General features: G+C 40.0%; 1 protein-coding gene and 1 pseudogene across 1 annotated transcript in view; one reads left to right on the plus strand and one right to left on the minus strand.

Moving 5' to 3' along the window:
- Positions 1-27141, plus strand: part of LOC139264363 (protein Jumonji-like) — a 447980-nt gene that overhangs the window by 156373 nt on the left and 264466 nt on the right. Inside the window, exon 2 of the mRNA XM_070880677.1 lies at positions 20429-20579. Within this exon, the coding sequence (XP_070736778.1) occupies positions 20429-20579 (151 nt within the window). The remainder of the gene's footprint in view (positions 1-20428; positions 20580-27141) is intronic.
- LOC139264953 (U6 spliceosomal RNA) lies at positions 2345-2439 on the minus strand (annotated as a pseudogene).

The raw sequence follows: 27141 nt of genomic DNA on the forward strand, positions 1-27141 counted from the left end.
AAGAACAATTTTTGAAGACTCTTGAGCTGATCGTTTTAGTTCACAACGGCCTTGCTTGATTTGTTAATTTTTTTAATAGACATTTACTGCTATTTACATATATTTTTTTGGAATGACTTCAAACCTTGAAGCCTGCAAGTGTCTCTGGCTGGTCTCAGGTGAGGTAAAATTGTTACATGTCCGCTGAGTGAAATTGTTTTGTTCGGGGAGGAAGAGAAGAATAACTTTAAAAATTGAGGTAAATTAAGTTGAAAGCAAATGCACTTAAGCTTATTGAACTGCAAGAAACGTGGGTACTATGTTAAGTTGATTATAGTCACTGGTGTAGCCTATTAAATTGCTCTGAAATCTAGTCCTTTTAAGGTTTGAACAGATGCAATCCAGTGTTAGTTCTTCTAGTCCTTTTTAAGGTTTGAACAGACACAATCCAGTGTGACAGGCAACATCTGCTTGAAACCAATCAGCACATAATTAACCATTGGATTAATAATCATAGTTTTGTTATTTTGAGATGTCTATTGTGAACAGTAAATGTACTCGTAATGCATTTGTGCCCATTTGGCATTAACAGAGTTAAAACGCTCTTTACTGGCTGTTCTGTAGGAAAGATGATTATTTATTTAGATACACTATATCTAAAGTCATGTCTCAATATATTAGAATGGTCACGTGGTTAACAGTGTGGTTTTGGACAGGGAAGAGAAGTGGAGAATGCTGCTCTTTGGAGTGATGGATTAGATTCTTAATCTTGCATGTGCTAAATGTTAACAAATTCCAGGAGATTGATGGTATGCAAAGTATGTAATCAAGGCTGACGCACCAGTGTAGTACCTGTACTGAGCGAATGCGTTGTTGGAGGTGCTGTCCTCCTTTTTTTTAAAAAAAGGCCCTTGTTTGAGGAAGACATTAAAGATCCCCATGGCACTATTTAGAGGAGCAACACATTTTCTTGTTATGGACAAAATTCCCTCAACTAACACCACCAAAAAACATCAACATCTCATTCCTATTGGTGGGATCTGGCTGTGTACAAAAATAGTTGCTGCATTTGTCCACATAACAGCCACTGTACTTCAGAGTCATTCATCGTGTGAACTGCTTTGAGAGGTTTGAAACTGTTACAGAAATGCAACTCCCTTTCTTTTTCTTCATGGTTTTCAAGAGCTTAAATGGTAAAAAAGCAGAAATTATCTATCTGCCTTAAAAAAAAAAATCCTTGTACAAATTTTTTTTTATAATACTGAGATTCCTACTGGCACATTGCTTGACCTCCATATGTCAGGTGCAAAACTCTGGGGAGAATGATGCCTATGAATGTAGCTGTGTTCAGGGCCGTCAAATAAGGGTGTAATCACTGCACAACAGCCCAGCTCCTGGTTACAGTAGCTAGGGAGATCCCAGGCAAGAGACTAAAGTAGGGTACTTCAACAGGGGGAAAACCCACTGGAGTCTTGGAAGAAGACCATTAATACTGATTCATAATACACGCACAGTACACAGGAAAAAGATAATCGTGACCAGTACTTTTTTTTTTCCTAGTAATTTCAGGTAACTATTTTTTAAATTACAGCAACCATGTGTTTTGGGATACTGCACTGCTATTTTATGCTGAGTGAAACTTGTTCCATGTGCCTCCTTGTTGGAGTACAGTATCACACCATGCAGCTTCAGTACTTGCTTCAGTGCTTTGGTTTTTCAAATTCATCTAATGCTGTCTCAATTGGAGGTTTAAATAAAGCATGCAGTAATACTGTTCTCTTTATAATGCAGCATGATTCTTATTACTGGCACAGCATCCATTAAGCTACCAGTTAACAACCTGCAGCCTTCGCGTAGTGCTTTTTAAACGAGTTGAATTCTGCATATCAGAACTGTTGTACATTTTGTAATTCAGCGGAGTGCAGTAGTAAGATGTTCCAAATCGCTTCACAACCAATAGATTACTTTTGAAGTGCATTCGCTGTTATGTAGGCAAATGCAGTCGCCAATTTATGCACGGCAAGCTCCCATACAAACAACAAATGAATGTGCTGGTATTGGTTGAGGGAGGAATGTTAGTCTGGACACTGGAAGAATGCTGTCCTCTGCAGTGTGTGTTGATTGCTAGTTTTAGGGTTTCTTTCTGAATGAGACTTCTGCAATTTCAGTGCAATAGTGATCATTTTCTGTAGCAGTGACTCATTTATAACATTTTAACTTTGGTCATTAAAATCTCTGTAGTGGATTTGGATCTGTTGAATGTAGAGATGATTGATCTGTGACTTTTTGGTTTTCCTTCACCCTACAATATTTTATTCCACTTGGCTTCCCCCAGCTAGGGTAGTAAGATCTATCTCACCCCAGGAATAATCAGCGAATTTGCGTGTCATCCTTGCGCAGGGGCCATGCTAATCTTCTCTGTATCGTTCCAATTTTTAGTATATGTACTGCCGAAGCAGTTTTTTTTCCCAAAGTGGGTGTTTTGTCCCTGAAGTGGAATGCTGCTTTTCACCTACTTCGTCCTAGGATCTATGGGGAAAAGAAAGCAGATCATCCCAACTTAGCGGAAGGATAATTTAAGCAATGGTGAGATTTCCAAACCATAACTATCTGTTACGATACTGGGTTACCTCAAATCTCCAACATTTCAGGGGAGCCTACTTAAACTCAAATTCTGGTGCTAAGTGCCCTAGAATGTTATCTCTGTTTACAGGCATGTTGAGATGAGTTTGGAAGGTCAAATGCTGTATATAAACTGCTTGGCTCATTTGATGACACACTTGCCTCTCGGTCAGAAGGTTATGGATCCAAGCCACACACCAAGGCTAGGGCACATAGTTTAGGCAGACAGTTCAGTGCAGTACTCACGGAAGGTTCGGTTATTTGGAAATGCCATCCTTCAGATGAGATGTTAAACCAGAGTTCTGTCTGCCTATTTCACTGATTCAGTTGGATGCCCCATGAGAAAGTTCGAAGAAGAGTAGACATCTTGGCCCGCATTCTTTTCACAATCTCCAATGCCAATTGACTCGACATTCATTTCATGGCAGCTGGCTGCCAAGTTTAGCTACATAATAGTCACTGTACTTTATAATTTTTTACAAACAATAGCATAAAATGTTTGTTTCAATTGGAAAGGCCATAAATGCAAATATTTTTATTAGATTATAATTAATCATTTAAGATCTAATTTCCTGTTCTTGTATCCTTGGCTCAGATCTCAATGTTTAGCTGCACACTGGCCAAATTTTAGAAAAACTGATTGTTGGCTATATGTTGCCATTAGCACTGTCTCCATTAATAATTCTTCACTGTTTCTAAATAGTTGGCATACATACCCCTTTACCATTAGGTGTATCTAGCATACTTTAATATTTAAGAAATTCATGGTAAATATTTAGGTTTAGCACCTTTTTTTTTGTTCTAGCAAATCAAAGGATCTCCAAGTTCATATATCACTTAGTTTCCATACCTGATACCAGGAGTCCCACTTTATGGACGCTTGTTGCTTAAACATTGCAGTTTTGTAATGTTGGGGGATTTGGCTGCAAGGGCAGTTTTAAATTTTACCAGCCGAGAAAAGCCTAATTAATAGTCGGGGTGGGTTTCTATTGATTCCATTTGATGCAGTCGTTGTTGTCCACCACTTATTTTTGATGGTCTTGGTATGTTTTTTGGGAATGTAAATAGGGGGGAGGTGTGTTGTGCAGAATTTGGGATTCATTAGGGTCTCAACAGTACGCTATGTACCTTGTTATAAACACCATCATGTAATGCACTATATATTCTGCTGTCACGGTGAAGTTCTGTCTCTTTAAGGCCACTAATTGCTGTTAAATTAACCATTGGCTTAGTGCTGCAGGCCACATCCCTGCATTGCTTTCTGATTTCTCCCCCCCCCACCTGCCCCAAAGAACAAATGTAATTTGTAACATAATTCAGAGGTTACAGACATTCTGGCTCCTGTGTCAAATGACTGCCTTTGTTTCTGTATACCTTTTTGTTTTGAAGTATGATACTCACATCTTACTGTGATGGGCAAGAAATAAGTGCTGGATTCTACAGTTTCTATAATCTCCTGTAGCACAATCACAGGATGCACTGCTTTTTCAAGACAGGAGCACAATGCATTATTATGCTAATATGTAGTTATTTGTTACTTTACAGCTAATTGATAAATACTGGGTTGTTCCTGCATAGATCAATTAAGAGGATGGAGACATTGTGGCTCCAGCATGTGGCTGAATAGCCTGACATTCCTAATGGCTGCCTTTGTTTCTTTATACATTTTTTCAAGTGACACAGAAATTTGCATTAGACTGTGATGGACATCTGAAGCATGACAGACGGGAAATGTGTCTATACATAGATTTTAAATATTATAGATAGCTGTGTGGCACAAACCACATGCTGCTGCATTTGCAAGTTTAAGTACTGTTGATCTGTTTAACCATGTTTATCAATATTTTTTGTTGATAAGTTAGTTTCACATTTAATACTATTGCCTGTTATGTAAATCATTACAAGGTCCCCATGTTGGCTGAAGTGAAGCTAAATTCGGTCCTCCCGGGTCCAATTCTCAGTCTGTGGTAAGTTAGCTAATCTCGGTCTGGTGACAGTAGGGGAGCTGCAGGGGGCTTTCAGTACCCTTGAGTTAGGGTGGGGAAGATCAGCCAGGGTGTCCACCTCTGATGCTCAGTGACCCACACTGGAAGTACACTGTGGCTGTCCGATGAAGTCTTCGCTTGGCAGTGATGTAGCCCACCGTCATTTAGGCTTCTGATATTTCTTTGCACAGCTCTTCCGTGAATAAGGGCCACTTTGGTAAGGTACAGGACGGTGAGCAGTGGTACCATACCCAGGGAGGGAAGCAGAAAAATTGATGAGGGGAATATTTTTTGGGGGTGGTTGGATGCAGCTGTTTACTGAATTTTGCAAAGTACTCCCTGGGGTGCTTACAGTAATTACAATGAGTCTGTGTTGGACATTCAAGAATATATGTAATATTTTGTGTACTGCACACACTTTATATAAGTATCACATTTCCTTCACATCACACTTTGGCTTAAAGTAAAGCAACAGCAAATCAGAAGTGGAGAGGCATGGAACGAATAAATCAAATGCAAGGAATGCAGCTAGAAAAATCTATGCATTTTGTGTTACGTGGAACAACACCCTATTATAAGACAGCATATCCTCTGGCTCTGTGAGTAATGCCATAGGAGATCTGATAGTATTTTCATTACACAGTTTGCATGTATTCCCGACTAGTAAGGAGCACACAGGTTTGTGGAAAATACTTTTAACAGCAACTTATATTTATGTAGCGCCTTTAACATAATAAAGCATTCCAAGGTGCTTCATGAGCGTTATCCAACAAAGTTTGACACCAAGCCACATGAGGAGATATTCGGGCAAATTACCTCAAGCTTGGTCAAAGAGAGAGATTTTAAGGAGTGTCTAAAAGAGAAAAGAGAGGCGGAGAGGTTTAGGGAGGGAACTCCAGAGCTTAGGGCCTTGGCAGCTAAAGGCAAGGCTGCTAACAGTGAAGTGATTTTAAAATCTGGAATGAGCAAGAGACCAGAATTAGAGGAGTGCAGGGGGGTGGAAGGAGAATATTACAGAGTTAGGGATTTGAAAACCTGGATAGAATTTTTAAATTGAGGTGTTGTTTAACCGGGAGCCAATGTAAGTCAGCGAGCACAAGGGTGATGGGTAAACCTGACTTGTGTGTTCATCATGGGCAGTCCCATCAGAATCGAGGAAGACTTCCACTCTTAAAATGAGTCCTTAGGTGGTTGAACAGTCCAATACGAGAGCCACAGTCACAGGTGGGACAGATAGCACCATTCTCATGGTCTACAGGGCTGTAGTAATACCCGCCCTCCTGTATGGCTCAGAGACATGGACCATGTACAGTAGACACCAAGTCGCTGGAGAAATACCACCAACCATTGTGTTGGAATAGTCAAATCTAGAGATACTGAAGGCATGGATGAGGGTTTCAGCAGCAGATGACCTAGGGCAGTGGCAGATTCGGACAGTGTTACAGAGGTAGAAATAGGCAGTCTTTGTGATGGCACAGATATGTGGTCGGAAGCTCTTCTTGGCATCAAATACGACACCAAAGTTGCAAACAGTCTGGTTCACCCTCAGACAGTTGCCAGGGAGAGAGATGGAGTCCGGTGGCTGCGGAATGGCTTCGGTCTTCCCAATATTGAATTGGTGGAAATTTCTGCTTATCCAGTACTGGATGTTGGGCATGCAGTCTGACAATTTCGAGACCATGGAGGTCAAGACAGGTAGAACTGGGTGTCATTAGTGTACATGTGGAAACTGATGCTGTGTTTTCAGATGATGTCGCCAATTATACTAGGATTCGGTAATGTCCAAGCTAAAGCATCGTAACATTTCATTTTGTACTTTGAAAGGCACTGTATAAATGCAAGTATGTCCTCCTGTCCTTAAAAGGTCCAGTTACCCTGTAAACCTGATGTTTATTCAAATGCTAACATAATTGTATAGAGAATTAGTGCTAGAATTCTTTGGCTCAGGTAGGTTTACTGGGAATGGCTGTTTGCTATTAAAGATTAGGATATTTTTATATATTAGAAATTTGCTCCATGAAATATTGGGAAGACCGAAGCCATTATCTTCGGTCCCTGCCACAAACTGCGTTTCCTAACCACTGACTCCATCCCTCTCCCTAGCATCAATCTGAGGGTGACCAAGACTGTTCACAACCTAGGTGTCATATTTGACCCCGAAATGAGTTTCCAGCCACATATCCGCGGCATAACTAAAACCGCCTTTTTCCACCTCCGTAACATTGCCCGCCTCTGCCCCTGCCTCAGCTCTTCTGCTTCTGAAACCCTCATTCATGCCTTTGTTACCTCTGGACTTGACTACTCCAACTCACTCCTGGCTGGCCTCTCTCATTCTACACTAAGTAAACTTGAGTTCAGCTGCTTGTGTCCTAACTCGCACCAAGTTACGATCACCCATCACCCCTATGCTTTCTGACCTACATTGGCTCCCGGTTAAACAATACCTCGATGTCAAAATTCTCATCCTTGTTTACAAATCCCTTCATGGCCTCACCCCTCCCTATCTCTGTAATCTTTTTCAGCCTCACAACCCCCCACAGGATGCCTGCGCTCCTTAAATTCTGCCCTCTTGAACATCCCTCATTATGACTGCTCAACCATCAGTGGCCATGCCTTCAGCTGTTTGTGCCCTAAGCTCTGGAACTCCCTTCCTAAACCTCTCTGCCTCTCTACCTCTCTTTCCTCCTTTAAGACGCTCCTTAAAACCTAACTCTTTAACTAAGCTTTTGGTCATCTGCCTTAATTTCTTTAGTGGCCTGGTGTCAAATTTATCTGTTTTGTCTTGTAACGTTGTTGTGAGGCACCTTGGAATGTTTTACTACACTAAAGGCGTTATATAAATAAAAGTTATTATATTCATGTTGGTTTTACTTGGAAATTACAACGCCGAAACAGTCAGTGTTGCTCCATATCAGCAGTTGCCTAATCCTGTGTGCATGTCCCTTTTATTCCTTCATCCTATCTAACCTAGTCTTAAATAAGGGCATGGTCTCTGCTTCAGTTACTAACTGTGCATTCAACAACTTTATAAACCCTCTGTATTTAAAAAAAAAAATAGTCTCCAGCACTCTATCCTAAATCTCTTAAATTTAATCTTATTTCTATGTCCTCTTCAAGATCCTTCAATCACTAGAAACTCTTTCCAACTACTCGGCCCCATCTCTTCATTTTTAAACAACTCTACCAAATCGCCCTGTGATCTGCTCTGTTTTAATGAAAACAGCCCTTTTTCAAGCATTTCTTTGTATTTCTATTTTCTCACACCAGGCCCATTCTAGTGAATCTTACCCATTTTATAATATAGAGCCCAAAACTGCACAACTGTGGACTTACTCAGATTTGACTATATTCACCATTATAACTCAATTTTTATATTATGTACCTCTTGCTATAAAACATAGTATTCTATTTGCTATTATGGCTTTATCCATTTCCTTAGTCCTTTGTTGACAATAATTCTCTAATAGTTGATGTACCTTTTACACTAGATGTCTCCAATATTCTTTGGAACAGTGTTTTATTGTAGTACAGGGCTGTCTAAGTTCTTTGTCTTTGTGGGCCTTACTGGTGTATACTGTAAACTTGATGACCATATAAAGTTTAATCCATGTTCCCATTAATTTGCATCTTTCTCAGATTGCTGATACTAACAGATCTTGGTGTTCAGATTTAAGATTTACTCACAGTGAGGCACCAGCACTAAGAACAGATTGTCAATTCCTCCTTGAATACGGAATTCAAGCAGGGCAAATCAACTAACAAAACATGAGAGCACAAACAGGCGACTGACTGAGTTGCATAGGCTTCAAAGGACAGATTGCAATGATGGGGCCATAGTTTAGAGACCCTTGTTGTAAAATATTCTGAATTGCTGAATTCTGGTAACAAATTGCTGAATTCTGGTAACAGAAATTTGGATTCAATGCTTGACAAAGAGCTCCAAATCCACAAACATTGTAAAGAAAACATTACATAGAATTTACAGCACAGAAACTGGAACATTCGGCCCAACTGGCCTACACTGGAGTTTATGCTCCTCCTCCCACCCTACTACTTCTAACCCTATCAGCATAACCTTCTATTCCTCATGTACTTATCTAGCTTCTGCTTAAATGCATCTATGCTATTCGCCTCAATAACTCCTTGTGGTAGCGAATTCTACATTTTAACCAATCAATTCCGTGTGAATGAGTACATTTGTTTTACGGTTCTTGACTGTACAGGAACATTTTGTTACACTTGTACTCAAAACGCTCAAATTGCACCACGTACTGTGAAGTGAGTTTGAAGATTATTTTTAGTGAACTGCCTTTTTAAAAAAAGGGTAACTATTAACTCGGTGCTTGTTTGCGTGTACATGGGAAGGGGTCATTGGCTGTTGGAAACTTGCCACTGTTTGAATATTCACTTTGTTTACTTGTGAAATGGTGCACATCTCTTCTGTGCTATAACCATTCTATGATCTCAAGCCTAAGTAACTTAAAATGAGTGAAATTTAAATTGGACCATTTTTTGAAAGACTGCATACTGTTCTTGATCTGAAATTATTATCTAATGCAGTGGTCAGAATTGTACTTCTAAACAAGAGAAAAAACATGGTCAAAGTTGGTAACTAATGATGCAGGTTTTTTAAATCTTGGTTCCAGTTGTAATTGGACTATAATTGCTTTTATATTTTAAAGCTAGAAGATCGTGAGGCAAGTTATTGTGTACTGGGGCTGGTTAGGGGTCATTTGACACACTGAGTTGGGCTTGCTACTTGCTGCCAGTGAGAAGCAGACTGCAAAATATTTGAAGTATTTAGCTCCTGTAAATGTACCTGGATTAAACTAAGTAACAGACATGGCAGTGATAGTCTGAAGAAACAGCATGCTGGTGTAACCTTTGGAGGAAATGTTCTTATTCAACTACCTTCTCTCAAAAGGTTTGCATATTTGTCCTCTTCCAGTGGCTGTGTAGTGGCTCTTTGAATTTTCCATTTTCTTCCTCATTCATTTAATCATTGAGAATGAGGAAAACCAATAAATAATAATAACAACTTTTATTTATATAGCACCTTTAACGTAATAAAATGTCCCAAGGCGCTTCACAACAGTGTTAGACAAACATTTGACATCGAACCGCAGAAGAAATTAAGGCAGATGATCAAAAGCTTGTTTAAAGAGGTAGGTCTTAAAGGAGGAAAGAGGGGTTTAGGGAGGGAGTTCCAGAGCTAAGGGCCCAGGCAGCTGAAGGCATGGCCACCGATGGTTGAGCAGTTATAATGAGGAATATTCAAGAGGGCAGAATTTGAGGAGCGCAGTCATCTTGTGGGGTTGAGAGGCTGGAGGAGATTAGAGATAGGGAGGGGCACAGCCCTGGAATGATTTGTAAACAAGGATGAGAATTTTGAAATCAAGGCGTTGTCTAACTGGAAGTCAGTGTAGATCAGAAATCACAGGGGTATTGGGTAATCTTGACTTGGTGCGAGTTAGTACACGGGCTGCTGAGTTTTGGATGACTTCAAGTTTACGTAGTGTGGAATGTGGAAGGCCAGCCAGGAGTGAGTTGGAGTCAAGTCTAGAGGTAACAAAGGTAAAAAATGATTTCAAGATGTGTGTGTTTTGAGAAGAGAAGGGATTAAAAAATGTGGTTAAATTTGTGGATTATCAATAAAATAAAAGGCCAGGCTTGTTGTGCCTGCTGATTTGTTCTCAAGTCTTTATTTCTTTGTATATGAATACAAGTAGTTGTTGTTGTTAATAACTCCAGCTATGCTGTTAGGGCAACATTATTTAAGGATCCAGGGTCCAACCCAATCAATTTTTCTGATGACGACTTTCTCATCCGACCCCAACTCTTCCCAATTGTGCACTTTTCCAAACCTTCCCTTCCTATCCCGCTGCTGCCGCCGTCCCCCCTCCTCCCTCCCCACGAAGTATATGGACTTCTTATCTTATTTCACCAGCAAAAAAGTAATTAACGTTGAACTTTTTGTTAGGCAAGGGTATTAAGGGTTATAGAACCAAAGTGGGTAGATGCAGTTGAAATACAAATCAGTTGTGCTCTGTAAGTGAATGGTGGAACAGACTCGAGTGGCTGAATGGCCTACTCCTATTCCTACGTTCAAATAGAAAAGTTGTTTGGTGCATCTTGAGTAGCTCAGTGATGGCTCTATGCAACCACTCCATGTCCATCCAACCACGCCAGGTTGAGCTGCCATGCCCTACCTTTAGTAACACGCATATACTTTTTCAGCCCTCCCCCACTTGAATGGTGGATATACTTCTTGCACAACCTTCAAATATCCGAATTAAACTGGATTTGCATATGCAGATGAAGTTAATTACAAGATGGTTACTGCAGCTCAAAGCAAATTCTTAGCATAAACTGGAGGGCTTATTGATTTTGCTTAATTAGACTTGATTTGAATATGTAGATCAAGCTAATTACAAACTAGGCTCTTTTTTCCAAACCATCCACTGGAGAGAGTGCCTCTGATGCCTTAAAAGCTGCTAAACAACAAAATGTTATGGGGCTGTTAGGCTTTTTTGAAAAAAAAATATAATTTAAAAAAAAATACTTGAGGTATATTCCATAAAAGGATAAATTTGCATATAGATTAATGCATTGAGGGCTCCATATTTTTCCAAAAAGGAAAGATTTTATCAGAGGATGTTAAATGGCCTGTAGTGAAACAAACTGGAGGGATTGTATATTAATTAAAGTCTGCTCACACATGTTCTTGCTCGTCCTTACTGGCCACTGATGGATTTCAGCTGTGCATTGTGTGAGCAGATTAAATGTTGCTGACAGTGATTGATAGCTGGACTAAACTCCTAATTTGCTGATCAGTCAAATGAGGAGCTGGATTAGATTTTTCTCAATGACTTTTAAGGATTGAAAGACTGAGGAAATGATACAAAATGATCCCTTACAGCTCAAGTTCTTAACTGTGAACGTACAAAGTATTCAAACTTTGATCCTGTGCAAAAGTTATTTTCCTGCAACAAAAATGAATATTTTCAGACCCCAGTTTAGAGCTAAAAATTATTTATCATAAACCCCCACCCCCTTACAAAACATGCACTGTAGCAATGTAAAAAAGTTCCAATGAGGAGTGACTTGCATAACAGTTCGACTAAACGAAGGGGGTAGTGGTTAAACATGGTTATCTGTAAAATCGGAGTACAATTTGTACATCCAGATTTGACAATACTTGCATTTTTAAATTGTAAATGGTATTTTTGTGACATCACAATTTTTTTGACCACAATGAAAGTCAGGCCATGAATGGATCAACAGAAATACAAGAATTTCAACATGTGCTAATGTAGTCAGCTCATTGTACAAAAGTAAGGAATCAAGCTGTACTTTCCAACTACCTAACTCTGTTCTCTCACTGGGGTGCTGTGGAGGTAGATTGTCTTTGACCCTGAAAGGGTTTTGAGGGAGTATGGGAAATGTTTTTGATCTACTTGAGATTTAAAAAACATCCTTGCAGAATTTGTCTGCAGCAGTTTCAATGCCTAGAGCTAAGGATTTCATCATCTAGTCACGACAGCATTTAAACCTGTCATTATGTAATAAAATATATAGAGAGAATTTAGCGATGGGAGAATTGGGAGCAAAATTATCTGTCTTTTTGCAGCAGTTAATGGGATAAACCATTCATCCTGTTCCTGTTGTTGTCCAACCATGGACTTTATTCATCAGTCTTTTTTAATTCAAACTTCACTCAAGGCACCCTTCCAAAATGTAACAAACCTGCTCTTATTTTATTATGGTGCTGTATAGATCCTGATTGGGTATTTGGGTATTTTAATCTGACATTCCAAATTTACGTCGCTTGTACTTGGGAGTTTACTGACCTCAATAATGCTTCAAATTGTAATAGGATATTTTAAAATTGGGTTTCACATTGCTAATCTGTGGATGAGCTTGTTACACCGTAGACGGATTTCCTGACTATTCTGGAAGCTGTGGTGCAGCAGCTACAGGTTTTGCCCAGGCTATCCATATCAGCACGACAGATGGCACTAAATGATGATTCAGCATTTAGCTTCATCTTGATTTTTTTTTAGGGGTTTAGAATGGGCAGGAAAGAGGAAGGAAACCTCTGACCTCTGGTGAGGAGACATTAATGACTGGCACATTACATTGCAAGTCAGATAATGTGGTTTTGAGAAGTCAGCTGAACTCTTATTAAAATCCATACAATCGGACAGAAGATAAGAAACATGAGGATCAGCAGCAAAATGAGCAAAGTTATTTTTTGTCTCCCATGTATTAAGAGAATTCTTGCATCCTAGTATCCACACCAAGAAGGTTGCCTCTATCAGTCTCCGTACAAGGGCACTTCAACTAATCTTCAGTGCCGTTTTCTTCAGATTTGGTGTGTTGCTGTAAAGTGTCTCTTGGTGCACTTTTAGCCACCTCAGCTCTACTGTCCAACTCTCTTTAAAAACCCTTGGCATGCTGCCCCTCTCTCCATGTTGAAAAGCCTTCTCAACAGTCTACCTCCTGGAGCATGACATTGATTTAATCTGTTGTTGCTTCCACTGTGAAACATCTTGGAATATATACTTAGAAGATGTACTATTTTAAAAGTGTTTCATAAATGCAAGTTTTGGTTGCACCCGTTAGCCTAATCTCCGAGTACTTTTGTTACCCTACCCTTCGCGTCCCTTCCCAGAATGTTTTTAAGTAGCTGGCTTAAACGTACTTTCTTTCCTTTCCTCATTTGGTTTCCAATGAAGAATTGTATCAGAAGTAAGCCCAATTGTCAGGTTAGAGTGCACAGATTAAAATATCTGCTCTCCTTCACAAATACTTGGAGCATTCGGAAACATTAAGTACTAACTTCAGTTTGCATGTTGAGTTATGCATTTGGAATAAATGCAAATATATTGTACATTAGATTTTCACAGGCAAATGTGCCCACTTTGACGTGCATCTCTAACTTTGGCAGCTGTCTGTCCTCCAAACTCCTTCAGTCCTGAAAATGATCATTGATCCAGGTGGTGTCTTGAGTGAGTAGCTTAAAAATGTCAATGCAGTTTGACTGAGGTAGGAGGAGCAATTCACAGGCTCTAATTACAGTACAGTCATTATTCTACTGTATTTATGTAGTGTGCAGAAAATTTAGATCCCAATTTATTGCATCAAATCTCCATTGATTTAGGAAGTCTGAACCCGAGTGAATATTATGTAGTGCTGGATTTTACCAAACACTCGTCTCTAGCAACTGGAGAAGAACTGACCTCATCCATGGAATATGCCCTTGTGTTTGTGTTTTCAAATCATTATGATGGTCTGTGTATTGCAGGACAGGAATCTTGGAGCAACTTCAATTTCTTTTTTGCTGAATGTCTGGATTTTGGTCGGCTAGAGAGAGCCTTTGGGGGAGACATTTGTATACACGCAGTTAACAGTGAAGAATATTAACATCCTGATCTTTCCTCCCTTCGGGATGAAGAGTTTCAAGCTATAAATGAGAATAAATTGTTTGAGATCTGTTATTACATAGTTTTATTGATGCACTTTTTTTAAAGCTGTTTTAAAATGACAAATCTTCTTAAGGAGGTGGCCTTGGAAATAGTGGATGCGTTGACAGTCATTTTCCAACATTCCATTGACTCTGGATCAGTTCCTATGGAGTGGAGGGTAGCCAATGTAACCCCACTTTTTAAAAAAGGAGGGAGAGAGAAAACAGGGAATTATAGACCGGTCAGCCTGACATCGGTAGTGGGTAAAATGATGGAATCAATTATTAAGGATGTCATAGCAGTGCATTTGGAAAGAGGTGACATGATAGGTCCAAGTCAGCATGGATTTGTGAAAGGGAAATCATGCTTGACAAATCTTCTGGAATTTTTTGAGGATGTTTCCAGTAGAGTGGATAAGGGAGAACCAGTTGATGTGGTATATTTGGACTTTCAGAAGGCGTTCGACAAGGTCCCACACAAGAGATTGATGTGCAAAGTTAGAGCACATGGGATTGGGGGTAGTGTACTGACATGGATTGAGAACTAGTTGTCAGACAGGAAGCAAAGAGTAGGAGTAAATGGGTACTTTTCAGAATGGCAGGCAGTGACTAGTGGGGTACCGCAAGGTTCTGTGCTGGGGCCCCAGCTGTTTACATTGTACATTAATGATTTAGATGAGGGGATTAAATGTAGTATCTCCAAATTTGCGGATGACACTAAGTTGGGTGGCAGTGTGAGCTGCGAGGAGGATGCTGTGAGGCTGCAGAGCGACTTGGATAGGTTAGGTGAGTGGGCAAATGCATGGCAGATGAAGTATAATGTGGATAAATGTGAGGTTATCCACTTTGGTGGTAAAAACAGAGAGACAGACTATTATCTGAATGGTGACAGATTAGGAAAAGGGGAGGTGCAAAGAGACCTGGGTGTCATGGTACATCAGTCATTGAAGGTTGGCATGCAGGTGCAGCAGGCGGTTAAGGCGGCAAATGGCATGTTGGCCTTCATAGCGAGGGGATTTGAGTACAGGGGCAGGGAGGTGTTGCTACAGTTGTACAGGGCATTGGTGAGGCCACACCTGGAGTATTGTGTACAGTTTTGGTCTCCTAACCTGAGGAAGGACATTCTTGCTATTGAGGGAGTGCAGCGAAGGTTCACCAGACTGATTCCCGGGATGGCGGGACTGACCTATCAAGAAAGACTGGATCAACTGGGCTTGTATTCACTGGAGTTCAGAAGAATGAGAGGGGACCTCATAGAAACATATAAAATTCTGACAGGGTTAGACAGGTTAGATGCAGGAAGAATGTTCCCAATGTTGGGGAAGTCCAGAACCAGGGGTCACAGTCTAAGGATAAGGGGTAAGCCATTTAGGACCGAGATGCGGAGGAACTTCTTCACCCAGAGAGTGGTGAACCTGTGGAATTCTCTACCACAGAAAGTTGTTGAGGCCAATTCACTAAATATAGTCAAAAAGGAGTTAGATGAGGTCCTTACTGCTAGGGGATCAAGGGGTATGGCGAGAAAGCAGGAATGGGGTACTGAAGTTGAATGTTTAGCCATGAACTCATTGAATGGCGGTGCAGGCTAGAAGGGCCAAATGGCCTACTCCTGCACCTATTTTCTATGTTTCTATGTTTCTATGTAAAATAGCAGTCATGTTACCTGATGGACCCCAGCAGTTGTCATACTCCCTGATTTCAAGCTGTAATAACAAAACAGCCAGAGATGTTTTTAATAATGCTTCTTTAGTGACTGTTTCTGGGACTTCGCCACGCCAGCCCAGGACAGTGCATATGTAGCATGATACTTATAAGTTTAAGTTGGTTGTTGTCTGTTATATTCGCAATATTCTCCTTGGGTGAAAAATACATTTATATCGTGCCTTTCGTGACGTCTGGACTAGTGTTTCTCGTAATTTTTTCTGAGTCCGCAGTTTCACGCATGCATGAAATTTACCATTGGAAAAAGCCGGTCCTGGGCTGTGTGGGACCAGCAGAGAGGCACTCAGTCGTGCAGCTTAGAGGGATCGTTGCTCAGGATATCTCAAAGCGCTTTACAGCTAATTAAGTGCATATGAAGTGTTGTAATTTAGGAAACATGGCAGTCAACTTGCACACAGCAAGGCCCCACAAACAGCAATGATCAGATAATTATTTTAATAGTGATGTTGATTAAATATTGGCCAGGGCATCAGGATAACTCCCTTGTTCTTTGAAATAGTCAATGAGGGACCAGACTGGGCCTCGATTTAATATTTAATCCGAAAGATAGCACATTTGACAGTGCAGCAATCCCTCATTAATGCCCTGGAGCGTCAGGCCAGATTTTTGTGTTCAAGTCTCTGGAGTGGGGCTTGAACCTACAAACTTCTGACTCAAGCGGGAGAACTACAAACTGAGCCATGGCTGACACTGTGGTGGTAGAAAATTGAGTGTGAAATTAATACTTTGAGCTGAAGGAAGGATGCCCTGAAGTGCTTTACAGCCAATAAAGTACTTTTGAAGTTTAGTCATTGTTGTAATGTAAAAAATGTGGTAGCCAACTTGTGCACAAGAAGATCTCTCAAACAGCAGTATGATAATAACCAGATAATCTGTTTTTAGGTGTTGTTTGAGGGATAAATGAAGGCCATGACACCCTGCTCCTCTTCGAATAGTGCCATATAACTGTGTACATCCACCTGAGAGGGCAGAAAGGACCTTGGTTTAATGTCTCACTCGACACGCTACCATGTCTGTAGATGTTGAAATTCTTTTAATCTTTACTGCAGTGCATCTTAAATGATTTTGTTGAGTTGCCAACAACCATGAAATACCCTGTATTGGAATTTCACTTATTGAACAAAATCCTACTGTACTACTTTCAGATATTGCAACAGTGCAAAGCTGCATTCAGGTGCACAAGGGTTAGGTCTGTCAAATACAAGAGATACTGGTCTCAAAAGCCACCTCAAAGGCATTTGTGCTTCAAAGACTCCAAAGGTAGAGAGACAAGTGATAACTGCATCACCTACATACACTATGTTTATCATCTAGAGCAGTGGTTCTCAAACTGGGGTCTGTAGAGACTTTCCAGTGTGTCCACAAAGTAATGCAAACGGAACCTGTTGCTGCGATGGCGCGAGTCGGGCGTGCGCTGTTGGCTGTTATTTTGATTCCCTTTATGCTCGAGCGGCACAGCTGCGAGCTTGCGCACCGGGGAGCTCGATGTCAGGCCCAGGGGGTCAAGTGCACTCGCACAGCAAGACACTGGTAAGCAATCACTGGGCAATGGGGTCAGGGCACCTCTGGAAATGGATTAGCAGAACCTCAGACTGACAGAGAATCCTTCAACCAGAAAGGTTTGAGAACCACTGATCTAGAGTTACCAGCCTGACAAACTAATAACTAATGTAATCAGTGTAGAGCTTTTATTGGTATTTTAATACTAACTTCAGAATGGAATGGTTTGAAAATTTTGAGGGGCAGTGGGTATGTTGGCATTAATAGGGGGAGGTGTATTGTTGCCATACATGAATATAATTTGTAGTTTCAACATATTTCCTAAGTGTGTTGGAAATTGTTCAGCCGAGGCCTTGTGATTGTAGCATTTAAACAAACAAAATGGATTTCTACAAACACTGTGACAGAGCAGCTACTATCTTTTAAACAATGTATTTAATATGTACAGTTTATTTTTGTTCCTCCAGAGTAGAGGATGTTGATGTGAACCCCTTTGGCAAAAACAGTCGAACTCGTTAAGTAACTGTCTTTTGTATGGATGTAAATATAAATGGAAAATTCTGAAAACTGTCGCGAGGCTTTAGTGCTTCTCAGCTCCGTTTAGACTGGAGAGTGCCAGCTTTTATAAATAAATCTTTTCCAAAAAAAAACCCAATTGTTCCGTCATATATGTGTATTAATACTCTTGCTGAGTTTGCAGTTATACAAATGTGTCCCTGAGCCAGCTGGAATTGAACTAAACCAATAAAAAAAACTAGATGCTCGCTCCATAGAGGGAAACGTCCACATGTTAACCTCAATTGTGACTAGGAAACGAATGGTTTGAAATGGTCGTTAAGCAGAAACTGCAAGGGAAGGGGTCTAGTTGGAATGGCGCAAAGGGGAGAAGGGAGCTTCTTCAGCATGTCACAATGTAGCATCTAGGGAAATGCTAATTCAAGCAAGCTGGACTTCACTAATGCAGTTACAGTGGGTGTACAGTCTGTAGTCTTCCCACTTGGCAACTGTACAGCATTTGAGGAATTCAAGGGCAAGAAACCATAACTAATGACTATAAAGCCCATGTGACCACAGCAAAAGCAGCGCATGTTATCACTGGAGTACAAAAGTGTTTGCCAGAGTTCAGGGCCGATCTTGACGTGTCTTTGTTTCTTAATGTTCCATACAGTCTTGGCTGTGGGTAACCTCGCACTTCTCATCAGTACGAACATTTTTTTAAAGCCGCACTCCAGCCATCAAAAAAACTCTTGTATTTAAATGCTGGAGTAAATACACTATCCCAAGACCAACTGATCTCCCTAACTATTTTCCTCACCTCCCTTGCTCCCCAACCCTCCTTCACTATGTGTATGTTTGTGTTGTCTTATTTTTTTTTTAGAGTGGGTGTTGAAGGAAGGAGAAATTGAGCAACAGCTTCCATCTTTCAGAGTTTTTTTTGTGCTCATTTTCTCTCCCCTTTCTCTCTTGAGTTGAAGCTGCTTTTTTTGACGGGGAGGTGGAAGATTGCAATTCCCCAGGTGTCAGCAGTCCTCTGAAACCTTGCCCAAGTGGCTATTCTTCATCTGAGAGTCCAGACTTTGTGACTCCAGGTTATCTGACTGTGGAGGGCATCATGGCCAAATCCAAGCTTGTCCATTCCCAATGCATCCACTCTACTATTGCAATTTACAGCGAGGGTTGGGAGTGGGAGTCCTGCGTTTTAATTCCTCCCTCTCTGGTTCTGCGTTAGTAAGGCCAATTTTAGCTTCCTGGCTGAGATCAGCTCACTCAGCACAGACCAGTAACCAGGACCCTCTGGCAGAGCATTTATCCAGTTGGCTATTGGGGGAGTCACTTTACTGCATTCATTCGTGCCAGCATCTCAGTTGTATTTGACAGTGATAGCTGTTTTGAGTTAACATTTGGAATTGTTAAAACTTGCTATTGGGTGAATCGATCCTTGAATTAGTTATCTAGGGTTAGATAAGATATTTGGCGAACAAATGTGTGCGTGTTGCTGATTAATAATTCACAGTCTGTTGCCCTTCATCAGGGAGTACATAATGCTTTTGTTTGTCCAATACCATTTGTTCAAGATGCAATGCTTGCTTGTTTAATACACAGATGAATAGCTGGTAAAAAGACTGCACTTTCAGAGCGAGAAGAACTAAAAGCTTTAACACTGGTCAAGATGGTCTGCAAACTGGCTTTCCATACTGCATTGTCACTGCAGATGCATTGCAGTGCTTGACACTTAAGCAAGTGATTCATTTTAATAATGGAGCCAGGAAGCTAAAATGCTTCGTAATTTGTGAAGGAATTGGATTTAAAAAGTGTGCAAAGCCTGGAAACTGTGTATCTGTAACTTCTGCAGGAATGATATAATGAGAATGTTTGTCCCTTTTTAGAATTATAAATTAAGTACTTGCAAAGAACATGCATCTTAAGAATTTAGATTTACATCATTCCTAAACTAGAATCCTACAATGTTCTGTGCAGAAAGAGGCCACTCAGCACATCAAATTTGCATTGGTGTTTGTTCCACGCAAACCACCTAGTCTAATCCCACTCCTCATATCCTTTTAATCTATATTGAACATCTGTCTAATTCCTTTTCAAAAGAATTTATGGACCCTGCTTCAACAGTGCTTTATGGCAGAGAATTCCACATTCAAACCACCCTTTTTGTAAAGAACTATTTTTCAAATCTCTACTTTTGTGATAAATTTGTATCCTCCAATCACCATCTTGCCAACCAGTGAAAAACAATCCATCACTATTTGCTCTCTTAACCCATCATATTACTGAAGACCTCTAACAAACCATCTCTTAATTTTAGTTCCAGGTGGGAGAGGAAGAAACTTTAATTTCTGCATTTTTCTTCATAACCAATTCTTGTCCATGGTTAAATTGTTAGGAATCTATGCTGCACCTTTTTCTGTTTTTAATCTCCTACAGAAAAATAGGTATTTGACCTTTACTAATAAAGTTGCACCAGTAGATATAAACTTATCTTTTGCAGCATCTTAGAATTTTTTTGTACATTTTATCTTTCAATCTGCATTTGATTACAATATTTTAATATCTAATGAAGCCAAGCAATGCAGAGCATGTGCAGTTGCATAATATCGGCACATTTCCATGTACTGACCATGAAGTGTTCTTGTGTCTGTAGGACTACGATGATGGAATTCCGTGGTCAGAAGAGAGAGTTGTCCGAAAAGTCCTTTACTTGTCGCTGAAGGAATTCAAGAACTCGCAGAAGCGACAGTATGGTGATATCAATGGGAGCAGCGATGACAAAACACATGGGAAAGATTTGAATGGTAAGTAACTAAAGATACTGGCAGACATCACTGCAGATTAAATTACTCTTGGTATTGCCTGTTGAGTGAAATTCCAAAAACATTCCTGGAGTTACAGCCAAGTTGGCAAATGGATCTGCATCCAGGATGACAACAGAAGTTCTGCGCATTCTGGAAAAACTGGCCACAGGTTTGATTTTTTTTTTGTTCTTTTGTTCAGGTTGTAGCACAATTTTTTTTTATTTAAAAAAAAAAAGTTTACAAGTAGCCCCATCAAGCTTTCACTTGTCATGGTACATCAGTCATTGAAAGTTGGCATACAGGTACAGCAGGCGGTGAAGAAGGCAAATGGCATGTTGGCCTTCATAGTGAGAGGATTTGAGTATAGGAGCAGGGAAGACACTGCAGTTGTACAAGGCCTTGGTGAGGCCACACCTTGAATATTGTGTACAGTTTTGGTCTAATCTGAGGAAGGACATTCTTGCTATTGCGGGAGTGCAACGAAGGTTCACCAGGCTGATTCCCGGGATGACAGGACTGATACATGAAGAAAGACTGGATTGACTAGGCTTATATTCAGTGGAATTTAGAAGAATGAGGGGATCTCATTGAAACATATAAAATTCTGACGGGATTGAACAGGTTAGATGTAGGAAGAATGTTCCCGATGTTGGGGAAGTCCAGAACTGGGGGTCACAGTCTAAGGATAAGGGGTAAGCCATTTAGGACCGAGATGAGGAGAAACTTCTTCACTCAGAACTGTGAACCTGTGGAATTCTCGACTACAGAAAGTTGTTGAGGCCAGTTCGTTAGATGTATTCAAAAGTGAGTTAGATGTGGCCCTTATGGCTAAAGGGATCAAGGGGTATGGAGAGAAAGCAGGAATGGGGTACTGAAGTGCATGATCAGCCATGATCATATTGAATGGTGGTGCAGGCTTGAAAGGCCGAATGGCCTACTCCTGTACCTATTTTCTATGTTTTTATGTTTCACTTCACTTGAGCTCTCTCTGGTGGAATGAATTGTTTCTAGAAGGCTCATGGATAATAACACCGGTTAGGAGCTCCAGCACAGGCAGTGAAAGCAAAAGGGAGAGTGAACTGCAGTAGGAATAGCAGACTTCTCTTTGTCAAGGCAGCAGATTGTATAGAACGCAAATATAAAGTGAGCGAGACATCGTTAGTCTTTGTATAGTTCTCCCTCCTGCTTTTCTGCTGTGAACTTTATGCTCTGATGTCAAGGATAACCTATTGGATCCAATTTATATATGCAAATGAGCTAAATTGGATAGCAATTTCCCTAAAAACTTAAGTACTAAGATTATGAAACTTGAGTATTCAGCATCAGTCTATCTTTAAGGATTGATATGTACATACAGTTCAAAAACAGGTTTTCAATGTTGTATAGACCTACTGATCACTTGTCAAACGGGAGGAATCTAGTTTAAATATGTATAATAAAAGTAAAATAATTAGCAGTGCTGTTCTGAGAGAGGGCAGATGATTTAGACTACTTTAGGGCAGAGCACAAGCATTTTCACATTGTGAAGTATCATAGAAGTAAAGAAGTTTACAGCACAGAAGGAGGCCATTTGGCCCATTGCGTCTGTGTCAACTCTTTGCTAGAGCAATCAAAGTGAATCTTTCCCTGTATTCCTGTAACTATTTATCCAATTTTCCCTATTTAAAAAAAAATGCAATAGTTTCTGCATCAACCATTTCATGTGCAAAGCATTCCAAACTCCCAACAACCTTCTGCATAAATACCCAATATCTTTCCTCATTCTGTGACCATTTTAAATTGGCGATCCCTCGTCACGGACTACTCACTATATCAAAACCCTTCATATTTTGAAAAACCTCTATTAAATCTCCTTTTAGCCTTCTCTGCTCCAGTGGAAATAGCCTCAGTATTTTCAGTCTCTCTTCATAACTATAGTTTTCCATCCCTGATATCATCCTGGTGAATCAATACTGTATACTCTTGTCACAGATTTAGTTCCGCCCATTATAACCTTTTCCCGTCATATGAAACAACAACTCAGACCTCTTATGGAAGCGGTTGGGACCACTGAACCAAGAAGGAATCTACAGCAGACAAATTTATTACTACTTTATTCTTGTAATCTATGCCCCTATGTACTGTATAACATTTAAAATGCTGTTGGCCTACTTTTTATGGCTTTATCTACCTGTACACACACTCTCAGGAAATGATGCCGTTGAAGTTCCATAATCTTTCCATTCAGTATATACTCCTAGTCCTTGATTTTTCTCCCAAAATGTATTACTTTTCATTTGTCCACATCAAACTGCATCTGCCACCTGTCTGTTTGTTCGTTCCTTTAACCTGTCCAAGTCTTGCTAAAGTCTTTTGCAGCCCTTCTTCCTATTTGCCATATTCCCTACTTTTGCGTCGTAGGCAAATTTTGAGATTCTGCTTTCTGTGCCAAGTTCAAATCATCTATATATATATGAAGAACAAATATGGACTCCGCATTGACCTTGTGGTATACCACTTCCAACTCTAGTCCAATCTGAGCAATACCTATTTACCCAAACTGTTTCTTGTCTATCAACCAACTTTCTATCCATGCAGCTACATTTCTTCTTGTACCATTGATATCAATAATCGCCTTGTGAAGCACTTATTCAATACCTTCCCAAAATCCTCAAGCACTAGATCAAATGCATTCCCTGTATTAAATTAATTACTACTTCAAAAAGAGAACTTTCTTAAATTTGTCACAAGTGACTTGCCTTAACTCCTCCTCCTCATCATCATATCATCATATCATCATCATCATCATATCATCATCATCATCATCATCATCATATCATCATCATATCATCATCATATCATATCATCATCATATCATCATCATCACATCATCATATCATCATCATCATCACCTCATCATCACCTCATCATCATATATCATATCATCATCATCATCATCATCATCATCACCTCATCATATCATCATATCATATAATCAACAACAACAACAACAACAACCCCTCGGGGTCAAGGATGACTTGCTTCCACACTAAAAATTAGTACTTAGGTGACTGATTAACTCATTTTAAACGGTGGAAGATGCCGTTCTTTTAATATGGGATGGCCGTTGCACACCAGCCACCACACGGGCTGAACGGAGCATGGTCTTGGTTCAGTGGCAAGGGGATCCAAGACAACTGGAGACCTGACTATCTATGGTGGCTATCATTAATTAACCCATGCATTTCTAAATGCTCACTTTAAAAAAAAAAATCTCATAATGGCATATGTGCTTGCCCACACTGAAGTTATACTAATTAGTCTGTAGTTACCTGGTTATCATTGTCTTCCCTTTTTGAGCAATGGTGTTACTCTCCAGCCCCCTAGCAGATCTTGCATATTTTGAAGATTGGAACATTGTGGCGAGAGGCTCCACTATCTCTTCTGACTTCTTTCAACAGGCTGGGGTGCATGCCATCAGGGCTAGTGACTTGTCCATCTTGAATTCTACTTAAAAAAAAAGAGCCTGGTCCTTTTCTCCAGTTACCTCCTAACAATTGTTCCATATCCTCATTTAGTACATCTACATTCTACACTTCCACTATCATTTGTAAAAAAACCAGTTTAAATATTTTTTAATGTCACTTTTGTCCTCCACAATTAGACTCACATTTCACTCCTGAGCAGATACTCTAACTATACTTTTACTGTCCTATCTAACATGTTTCCTCTGACATATGTGCAGCACCACAAAAGACCTACAAATACAAGTTTTACATGTTCTGTATACACCCTTCTCCGTGCAAACCCTTGCTGAACATGAGTATGGATTAGAGAGTTGGATGTGGAGGTTTAGATGCCCAATTTGCATCGCTCATTATTGTCATGTCACATTGCTGTAAAATCAGGATCACTGCAAACTGGGCGCACACATTTCCATATTTGGTTCTCCATTCAATGCTCTATAAAAGATAGTACCATACCAGGAGAGGAGCCTTTTATAGAGCAACATCCCAAATATCTCACTTTGTTACAAAACAACTTTACTATGAGAATGAAAGGTATTTTATCCTGGGTTCTTTCCACTTGGAGCCTGGAATTTGCAAGTAACTTACTGACCCATAATTTACCTCCAGGAATTTACAAACAGCTAGATTACTTAGCCATGACCTTAAAGGGAAAGGCCAGATTAGCAACATTAAAACCATGCACCAGATCCCAAATGACAACTGAACAATGACATATGAGACCTGCTAATAAGAGCCCAATAAGATGAGTTTATATTAGACACAAGCTGCATTTGCAACTTAATGAAAAAAAAACTTGCACAGTTATGACTGTATAGCTGGCATCAGGTGCTTTGAAGAAAATATTTGGCATCAGGAATTGCTATGTGCATTGGTGACCAAAGAGGAATGTAACTGGCTTGAACACTTTGATGCTGGAAAATTATAAATTTGTCAGGAACTGCAACCTTAAAAGAACTGTATTATCAGTTCTAAGTAAAACTCAACATTATACACTCGAAAGTAGAAATTTAGAGAGTGGAATCCTTCATTTCAGAAATCCGCCTAGTTGTGAGAGTTGGAGTGGTTTGTTGTCCTAAATTGTGAGGTTGATACTTTATAAAATAAGTGTACGCTTGAGTATTGTTACAAGCACACACAAATAAATGAATCAAATGATCCTGTCACTGAGTGGTATTCAGATGCATTGCCTGTAATGACACACATCTATACAATTCACACATGCATTACAGAGAAGGAAAACAGCAGTTGCAAGATGACTCTTCCATTTCTTAAATCTTTAAACAAATGTTTTTTAACATTATAATTATCTGCCTGTAAAAAAGGATACTTTAGTTGTTTTGGTGTAATACCACATTTAAACTAATAGACTTGGTGGGACATAACATGTTTATGGCACAAGCCACTTTTAAGTTGAGGTCCAAGGGCACAACTCTCAAATGGAGACCTGCGAGTTGCGAATGTGACTCTGCTATTTAGCTTTTTCCTGTAGCTACTTTAAATCAAGTTCTATTGTAAGCTGGTGACCCGCAATTGATGGCTCTATATGGTTAAGTATAAATGGATAGCTGCTTGCGAGACCTATGAAAATCTTTGAGATTATGTAGATCCCCTGCTTTACATTGAGAGTGCAGTCGATGGTGGGACATACCACACACCAAGTGTCATTGAGTGTCTCGTGTTTTATGGTCATATCTACTCCACGTATATATGGAATGACACTGGGACCGATGCAGTATCCTCTTAATTTACATTTGGAATTGGGTATAAATAACTCGATCAAAACTTGCAAATGATACCAAACTGGGGGGTAAAGCTAACTGAAAAACATTGCAGCATAATACAAGAAGACATTAGAAAACTTGCAGACTGGGCAGTTAAGTGGCAAATAAACTTTAACATTGATAAATGTGAGGTGATGCACTATGGTAGGAAAAACAGAAATACCACCTGCACTTTAAACTAAGAAACTGAATGGGATGGAAGGGCAAAGTGATCTCGGGATACAAGTGAACAAATCATTAAAAGTACCATCACAGGTCAGCAAACTAATTAAGAATGCTAACAAAGCGCTCGGATTTATTTCTCGGATACAGAATTGAAAAGTAGGGAAATGATAAACTTTTATATAAATCTGTTCAGGCCACACTTTGAGTACTATGCACAGTTCTAGCCTCCGTACTATAAAAAGGACATAGAAGCAGTAGAGAGTGCAGAAAAGGTTTTGAAGGATGGTATCAGAACTGAGATTACAGCTATCAGGAAAAATTGAACAGTTTGGGTTTTATTTTCTTTAGAAAAGAGATGACTTGGAGGAAACTTGATAGAGGTCTTTAAGTTATGAATAGGTTGGACAGGGTCGATGTGGAGAGAATGTTTCCACTTGTGGGAGAATCCAAAACTAGGGACCATAAATTCAAGATGGTTACGAATAAATCCAATAGGAGAAATGTCTTTACTCAGAGTGGTTAGAATGTGGAACTTGCTACCACAGGAAATGGTTGAGACAAAAATAGCTTGGATGCTTTCAAAAATAAACTTAGAACATGAGATAAAGGGGATAGAAAGGTATGCTGAACGGCTGAGATGAGGTAGATGGAATGGGAGGATACTCCTGTGGAGTATAAAGACCAGCACAGACTAGTTGGGCCAAATGGTTGTTTCTGTGCTGTATAATCTATGTAATTCGATGGCCCAGAAATTGCGGTCGGAGGCTTGCCGCGGGCGGATGCCTCCGACCGCAAACATTTTTACGAAAGTGCCTGCTGGTCCCGGAGGTACGAACACTGCTGGCCCTAGGCCTCAATGCGCAGGCCTGCGCAGCGGCCCACGTATCCCATCAATGTAGGCACATCGCTGGGATCACGTGGGCCAAACCAACCTAGCAAAATGGACTATTCCCGTTGATAAGATATGGTGAGTTACATTTGTACAGAGCTGCCGTAACTATGAATGGGGATACCCCCAAAAACACAAACACATTAAATACATTTTTAAAAACACATCACATTTAAATTTCACTGAAATTGAATTTAATGAAGTATTTTATACAAAAT

This window comes from Pristiophorus japonicus, chromosome 5 (genome assembly GCF_044704955.1).
Source record: "Pristiophorus japonicus isolate sPriJap1 chromosome 5, sPriJap1.hap1, whole genome shotgun sequence".
NCBI lineage: Eukaryota > Metazoa > Chordata > Chondrichthyes > Pristiophoridae > Pristiophorus > Pristiophorus japonicus.